This window comes from Triticum dicoccoides, chromosome 1B (genome assembly GCF_002162155.2).
Source record: "Triticum dicoccoides isolate Atlit2015 ecotype Zavitan chromosome 1B, WEW_v2.0, whole genome shotgun sequence".
In the NCBI taxonomy this organism is placed as follows: Eukaryota; Viridiplantae; Streptophyta; class Magnoliopsida; order Poales; family Poaceae; genus Triticum; species Triticum dicoccoides.
In genome coordinates this window covers 696,818,282-696,826,194 of record NC_041381.1, presented here as the reverse complement: position 1 = coordinate 696,826,194, position 7,913 = coordinate 696,818,282, and the positions used below count along the sequence as shown (strand labels likewise).

At 42.6% G+C, this 7,913-nt stretch overlaps 1 protein-coding gene and 2 non-coding genes across 4 annotated transcripts; all 3 read left to right on the top strand.

The window, feature by feature from the left end:
• Positions 1-233: 233 nt before the first annotated feature.
• Positions 234-4,650, top strand: LOC119349798 (phosphoglucan phosphatase LSF1, chloroplastic-like). 2 transcript variants are annotated; one of them, XM_037617885.1, is made up of 10 exons: positions 234-660; positions 940-1,046; positions 1,673-2,126; positions 2,274-2,345; positions 2,449-2,570; positions 3,156-3,371; positions 3,506-3,614; positions 3,746-3,858; positions 4,043-4,190; positions 4,338-4,650. In XM_037617885.1, exons 1-10 carry the CDS (start codon positions 334-336, stop codon positions 4,458-4,460), a joined length of 1,791 nt encoding a protein of 596 aa, XP_037473782.1. In that variant the 5' UTR covers positions 234-333; the 3' UTR covers positions 4,461-4,650. The 2 variants fall into 2 exon arrangements, with proteins under 2 accessions (XP_037473782.1, XP_037473783.1); XM_037617886.1 differs by lacking the exon at positions 234-660 and having other exon boundaries at positions 940-1,057.
• Positions 4,651-4,962: 312 nt separating this feature from the next.
• On the top strand, positions 4,963-5,035 carry TRNAV-UAC. Its single transcript has one exon. It is a non-coding gene; the product is annotated as a tRNA-Val (tRNA).
• Positions 5,036-6,827: 1,792 nt separating this feature from the next.
• TRNAV-UAC lies at positions 6,828-6,900 on the top strand. Its single transcript has one exon. It is a non-coding gene; the product is annotated as a tRNA-Val (tRNA).
• Positions 6,901-7,913: the final 1,013 nt, after the last annotated feature.

Genomic DNA, 7,913 nt, shown 5'->3' with positions numbered 1-7,913 from the left:
CATCCAAAAAGACTTGACATCAAAATGGATAAAAAGAGATGTATCTAGAACTAAAATACTTCTAGATACATCTATTTTTATTCATTTCGATGACAAGAATTTCCGGACGGAGGAGTAAGATCTAACACGGCAGCATGGGAGAGATCCAACGGCCGAGATGGCCCGGGAGCACGGGAGCGTGTCTCCCATGTCTGCACGTGGTACTCTTCCCTTTGCTTCCGCTTACAGTTTCTTTCCACACACTTCCCATCCCCATGCCCCTCTGATCCCGCGCCGCTCCGCTCCGGCATTCCACCCCCGATCAGCACCGCCGCCCGATCCAATCCCCAAATCATGGCGCTCAGCCTCATGCCCCCTTCAAGCATTGCCCTCCTCACCCCACGGGGTCCCATCGGAGTCGGGCCAGCGGCGCCGCCTCCGCCGGCGGCGTCCAGCGTCCGCGCCGCCTCCTCTTCAAGAAGGCGCAGCAGCAGTAGGAGGAGGGGGCCGGCCGTCGTGGCGGCCACGGAGGGCGGCCAGAAGGAGGAGGAGGAGGGGCCCGCTGCGGCGGCGAGGAGGATGAACCTCAACGAGTACATGGTCGCCGTCGACCGCCCGCTCGGCCTCCGCTTCGCGCTCGCCGTCGACGGCCGCGTCTTCGTACACTCTCTCAAGAGAGGGGTAAAAATTCGACCTTGCAACGTTATTCTTCCTGTTCCTCACTTCCCTTCAGTTGATCTTTTATTACCACTCGAATTTGCCACTAATCTACGGTAGAGGGATACTGATTACTGACAGACATACTGCCAACTTGTCCAAAACCAGAGAGCCGTTTCTCTGCATATATCGTTGTGAATGAGCTATCTCTCTGAACTGTGTGCTATGGCCATTTCTGATTTGGAAAGGTTTTTGCAAATTTACTAACTGTAAATGTTGCTGCTGCTGCTGCTGCTGCTGCAGGGAAATGCAGAGAAGTCGCGGATCATAATGGTTGGGGACACTCTCAAGAAGGCAGGCACTGTCCACAACGAGGGTCTTGTCAGCATAAAAGACCTAGGTGACACGGAGTATGGCACTAGTAAAGTTTCTATTGCTGAAACCTTCTTCGCATTCTTCAAGTATCACAAAAAAATCATTGTGCTAGATAGGAGGTTTTCTGCTTGATATTAGCTATGTTATCCTGTACATCTGTTGCAACCTAGAGCAAATATGTGGTGTCAATTCATAACTGTATGGCATCTCAAAACTATGTAGTATGGGCATACTTTAACCATAATACTCCCTCCGTTTTAAAAAGGAGTGCGTCTTAGCAACAATTCGCATTTCAAGGAGTTTTTTTATTATAAAGGATGAGTGGTTGACTAGGCACCCATGCTTCGGAGGCACTTATGCATTTAACTAGTACCAGCTGATATTTAATAAATCATCTAAGCACCTACAAAGAGATGCTTGCATTGTAGGAGATAGGACTTGTAGGTGAATAATGATGTGGCGAAACTGAGTCGCACATAAGCACTTTGCATTGTGCATGCTCCAATTGTACCATTCCATCAAAACATTAGTGGTTTGAACATCCTTAATTAAACTTACTAATGTTGAATCTCTGAAAGTAGGATGTAACTAGTGGTCACTCTTAGAAGTTTGAACTTGCACTTATTTGTTTGGTCATATGTTTTCTGTAATGTATCTGCAGGATGGTTCTAAAACAAGAGTCAGGACCATGCAATCTTGTCCTTGAAAGGCCAGTTGCGCCTTATCCAATACACCAGTTGCATCAAAATGAAGATTATCATATCCTATTTAACAGAGGGAGGGTTTCTCTTCCGACCTGGAATAGTGCTATCTTGTCCTCAAAGCTGAATAAATCATCTCCAGGAAATGGGAAATCTGGTTTTGCTGTATTTTCCCCGAGGCTACTAAGTTCCCAAGGATGGGCGCTTTTATCTAGTGAGAAAGATGGACTCAATAGGAGGAGTACGAACCTTGCAAATTGGATGAGTGAGATTGTTGGCTTTTACTCTGATGAGGATGACATGGACGCTGAATGGGCACATGGTAGTTTTCCTTTGGAGGAGTACATTAAAGCCCTAGACCGTGCTAAAGGTGAACTGTACTATAATCATTCACTTGGTATGCAATACAGCAAGGTCGGTAAATAATTCTGTATCATCTTCTTCTTTTGCTATGTATACTACATGAAGTGATGAAGGTGCTATGCATTTCCTTTCAAGACTTTAGGATTAGTCTGTCAATCAGCATAGCAATCTTTGAATATTCGATGTATTTTATCACAGATTACTGAGCAAATATATGTTGGATCATGCATACAAACACAAAAGGATGTGAAGATGTTATCAGAGACGGTGGTAGGTTCACTGACATAGCACAATGAACAGAAATCTTATTTGTTCAATTTGTACCTGGCCTTTTACCATTCAGTTAAGTTTCTGATATTTTAAAAGGCACCAGGGTATTACTGCTGTTCTGAATTTCCAAAGTGAAAGTGAGCGCATTAACTGGGGAATAAATTCCGAGGCTATCAACAATTCTTGTCGTCAGAACAACATCTTGATGATTAACTACCCTATTCGGTAGGATTTTATTCTTCTCACTCGTAGATCAGAATGAAAAACTTAGTTCATTAGAGTGCCTTGCAGTAGCAACACTGGATGTGCTTAAATCTATTATAATATAACTGAGTAAAAGAGATATTTATTCTTGTCGTCAGAACAACATCTTGATGATTAACTACCCTATTCGGTAGGATTTTATTCTTCTCACTCGTAGATCAGAATGAAAAACTTAGTTCATTAGAGTGCCTTGCAGTAGCAACACTGGATGTGCTTAAATCTATTATAATATCACTGAGTAAAAGAGATATTTATTCTTGTCGTCAGAATAACATCATGATGATTTGCAGCAGTCTTTTTCCTGTTAAAAGAGATATTTATTTTTCCTTTATTTTGTAGTTACAGACTTACAGTAAGTAGGGTTATGTAGATACTGGCTAATATAGTATGTGATGTTCAGCATTATCTTTACTATATACCCTTCTGTTTGATAGGTGTTGTACTTTCCTGTTTAAGAAATGACGTCGCTGCTATATAGTTGGCACTTCCTATGGAATCTGCTTGTGATTGAACTATAGATGCCCTCTATTTCTATATTTTTTTCAGAGAGGTTGATTCCATGGACTTGAGAAAGAAGCTTCATTTTTGTGTTGGTCTTCTTTTGCGGCTGATACGGAAGAACTACCGTATATATGTGACTTGTACCACTGGATATGATAGATCACCAGCATGTGTGATTGCGTATCTACATTGGGTTCAAGATACACCTCTTCATATTGCTCACAAGTTCATCACTGGGTTGCATTCATGTAGGCCTGACAGGTAGTTTTATATGACATAGTTTTCTTAATGTCTGGGAATTAACCCAACTAATAAGAGCAGTCTGGTTCTTATTTCCACTGTCTTGGTTATTGTGGTATGGTTTTGGGAGCTTAAAGTTTCATTTGAATACACAGAGCTGCAATTGTTTGGGCAACTTGGGATCTCATTGCATTAGTCGAAAATGGAAGACATGATGGCACTCCTACACATTCAGTGTGCTTTGTTTGGAACAATGGTCGGGAGGTAAGTTCGTTCATGACAGAATGTATCCAGAATGCACCATTGAGCAGTATTTTGGTGTGAAACCATTGTCGTTAATTTCTATCTTCATGTTGATAATCACTAACTAGCCTGACGGAATTGATGCTATCCAGGGTGAGGACGTGGAATTGGTGGGGGATTTTACAAGTAACTGGAAAGACAAATTAAAGTGCAACCACAAGGGCGGATCCAGATATGAAGCTGAAGTTCGACTTCGACATGGAAAGTAAGCTGTCAATTATTTGATTCTGAAAAAAAATATCAGTAACGAGATTCATCAGTACCTTGGAGTTGGTATTATATGAGAATATTGCAGAGAGATGCCATCTTTCTATCTTGGTTCAACTTATGATCAATTTTCCTGTGATACTTTAGAGTTACCCACAAGTAACTAACCCATACTGGTTCAGGTACTACTACAAGTTCATAGTTGGGGGTAATTGGAGGCACTCGAGTTCGTTGCCGTCAGAGACAGATGAACACGGAAACGTCAACAATGTGATCAGAGTCGGTGACATCGCCCGGATTCGTCCTGCTCCCAGCCAACTGCAGATAAAGGTATACAGCCTGCCTATTTTTATGCTAATTAGACAGATATATCTTATAGTTTCATTTCTCGAGCTAAGCATGTCTGCTTTTCTAATCAACATCTTTGTGTAGACATCTGTATTATGTAACAATAAAATGTGATCTCCCTCATGGCAGGATCCATCTGTTGTTAAGGTGATAGAGAGGACACTGACCGAGGATGAGCGGTTCTCGCTGGCCTTTGCGGCACGCCTCATGGCATTTGCAATCTGCCCAATCAGATTGGCTCCAAAGCAGTAGGCATGCCAGTAGTTCCAAACCCAACCCAACCCCCGCCGGAGGATCGACGATTCCGTAGTTTACATAAACCTCATGAACAGAGAGCAATCTATCTGTACTGTATGCTCGTTGAAATCAAACATGGTTCGGCGCAATGTATATCTCTTGTAGTTCTATGAGCTGTACCTGAAATGAACTTTTACTCTGGGTCTCTGGTTTGTTCACTCCAAAAGGAACAGGCAAAATAACTAACTATTTTGCTGGAGGCTCTCCCTGTCTCAAGGTAACAAATTGCCTCTGTAACCCGGGAGGCGGGAGAAGGGGGAAGGCCGGCCCCTTTGGGTCGACTATCGGCTTTACCTTCCCGGATCCCGGACTCCTGAGGTAAGGGTTGAGCTTCGCCAAGACAGATCCGTGAGAAGTGTGACCTGAAGATTCAGTGCTGAAGATAACGGATGTAGGCTGAACCTAATAATAATGGTTACCGTACAATTAAGGTGTTAATTAGATATGCACAACAACAGCTGCTGTGGTGTAGTGGTTATCACGTCAGTCTTACACACTGAAGGTCTCCAGTTCGATCCTGGGCAGCAGCATTTCTTTTTTTCCTCTTTTTTTTTGACCCTGGTCCTCTGGGATTTTTTTTGCATGTCAATGATAATATAGCAGGACGAAATGATTGATTAAATTATTATTTTTCTCTCCATCAATAAACTAGCTTTATTTCTGCTTTCTTTCTTTGTTATGTTCTATCGGTACTTTGGGTGCGCACGCGAGCATATTTTTATCGAGATTAAATTGAAGTAATACATTGAAAGGAAATCGCGGACCAACAACAAAAGATTACATATCATACTTATGCTCTACCAATCATATTGCTACATCATCATCTCCTAGTGGCTGCACACATAAGACAAAGTCTCCCACGTCTTCACATGTTGATGTTTAAGTGAGCATCATGTATGGACTCGATATTTGGCTTACAAGAAGTTGAAAACTCCAAGGCCTCCTACAATGTTAGGTGCTTAGAAAAATAAATCGAGTTTTATAAGTGCCTATTTCTACATGAGAGGCGCCCCATTAAGCGTCTATCCTCTACAGATAAGCACCGGTGCTTAAAAAAGACTGATTTATTTTTCTAAACACCTTTCCTAAGCGTGTTGCATTGTACGAGGCCTAATACGGTTAGAAACAACATCATTTAGACAATTCCATATAACCTAATATAATGGCACACTCTCACTCAGATCTGAGCCTCCTATCACTAACCCATTTATAGTTAGCTAGTTCCCAAACATATTGAGGCACCCGTTTTTAAATGTATATTGAAACAAACGTGAACAGTCTGCCGCAAAAGTGAGAGGGTGGACATGAGACAAAGATGTGCCACATTGTGCCACCCATCACGATAACTTTTCTCTGTTGTAATACTCGAACTTCCATTGAGTGGTAATATATTCAGGTGGGGAAGCTCTCCCCCCGGTGACCGTTCAAAAAAATATATACGCTTGGCCAAGTTATCTTTCTTTAAGACAACATATCTACATAAACAGCAACTGAAAATCCAGTCGCATATAATTACCCTCAATTGTACCAGACATCCGCTCCTCATATTTTGTCACACATCTGAGCAAAGGCAATACATTGGCCGGTCGGGTAGGGCGAGTCCGTGGTAATGTTGTGTTGGGCGAACCCTATATCCTTGGAGGTATAGGGAAGAATGGGGGCAACGTCGTATCTCCATCAAATCACATTGACGATCTCCATCTTGTGGTCAGAGTTCAAACAATAACACCATTTGCATTTAGCGCGGGCACAAATTATACAGTTCTTATAAATAACACCCAAACTTTAGTTATTCTAGTCGATTACCCTAACCCACCCAAAAAAATCGGCCCACCCACCCATATCCAATAAGGCCTCCATTCCCACCTTCAAATTCCGATATGCTCCACCTCTACGTTCTCCCTCCTCCAACCTCGCCTTGCATCATCTCTCGTCTCATGCGAGCACCGGCACTTTGGCAGAGTCCGCCATCGCTCCATGATCATGGATGATGGGACTATAACAAGGGGCAGTGGAAGGGTGGATCTCTTAGATGAGGCGGTAAGGTGGCTGAGCCATCCTAACTCAGTATGGTATGCGCCTTCTTTGTGAAAAAATGACACTCCCTTCGACCCATATTAATTGTCGGCGATTAATTCCGACCAGAGGGAGTACAAGTATTATTAACAATTATAATTTAGAAAAACAATGATAAAAGTTGTTTTGGTGCGTAATATTATCACGGTGAAGATAACAGGACGATGATACGAACGGTAAGGAGGCTAGGAATGTAATAATAGGACTTACGATACAATTAAGGTGTTAATTAGAAACAAATAAACAGTTGCTGTGGTGTAGTGGTTATCACGTCAGTCTTACACACTGAAGGTCTCCAGTTCGATCCTGGGCAGCAACAATTCTATTTTCCCCCTAATTTTTTTGCCCTAGTCATCTTTTTTTTCTATTTTTTTTGCGGGAAAGCCCTAGTCATCTGGCATTTTTCTGCACATACCGTGCCGGTACACCTGTTTGATCTTAGGCAGCAGCATTATTTCCAGTACCTTGTCTTTCTTTTTCTTTGGCGCTGCAGTGAGGACTCAGACGGCTATTATTCTGCATGTCGAGAGGTTTTACAGTGCATCCTACTACAGAATCTAAGGTGATGAAATAACTTTTTCTCTTCATGAACATACTAATAACTTTCCGATGAATCATCTTACACACACAGTGGGGATTACAAACTGCTAGCATGACAGAGTAACAAAACTGGACTAAAGCACCACGGAAAAAGAAAATGTCTCTTTAGATCATTTTTTTCCTTCTCTTTTTTGACTCCACCAGCACTAGCATGACAGAGAAGTAATAAAACTAGACCAAAGCGCTGCAAAGAAATTGCCCCATTAATTAGATCCTCTTTCCTCCATGTTGATGCGCTCAATCCTGCCAAGTGCTGAACGCATTCTTTTTCTTCTTCGTTCCAACATCGATTTGGTTTGACCGCGGGCCACTGTGTCTTGACTGCGATAATACCTCTCATCATATCACACCGCCCCTATAACAATGAAGTTCAGCAATGAAACACATTTCAGATCCAAACCCACCATGCTTTGCACTTGCATTCTTCCTGCTCCTGCTCACAGAAACCACAATAGGGTGGCCCAAGACAGATACAACGAGGGAGAGGGAAACCCTGCTATCCATCAAAGCAGGTATCACAGTCACAGATCAAACCTCACAGGCCATTTTGTGCCCCGCTCGAACCTCACCAGGCTCAAGATCATCGACATCTCTTCCAGTTCAGTTCAAATGCAGTTCGACACTGTTAACTGGGCTTGTGGCGCAACCAGCCTCAAATATCTCAACCTTGAGCACAACAGTATATATGGCATGTTTCCTCCACAGTTGGAAAACTTGAGCTCACTTGAAGAC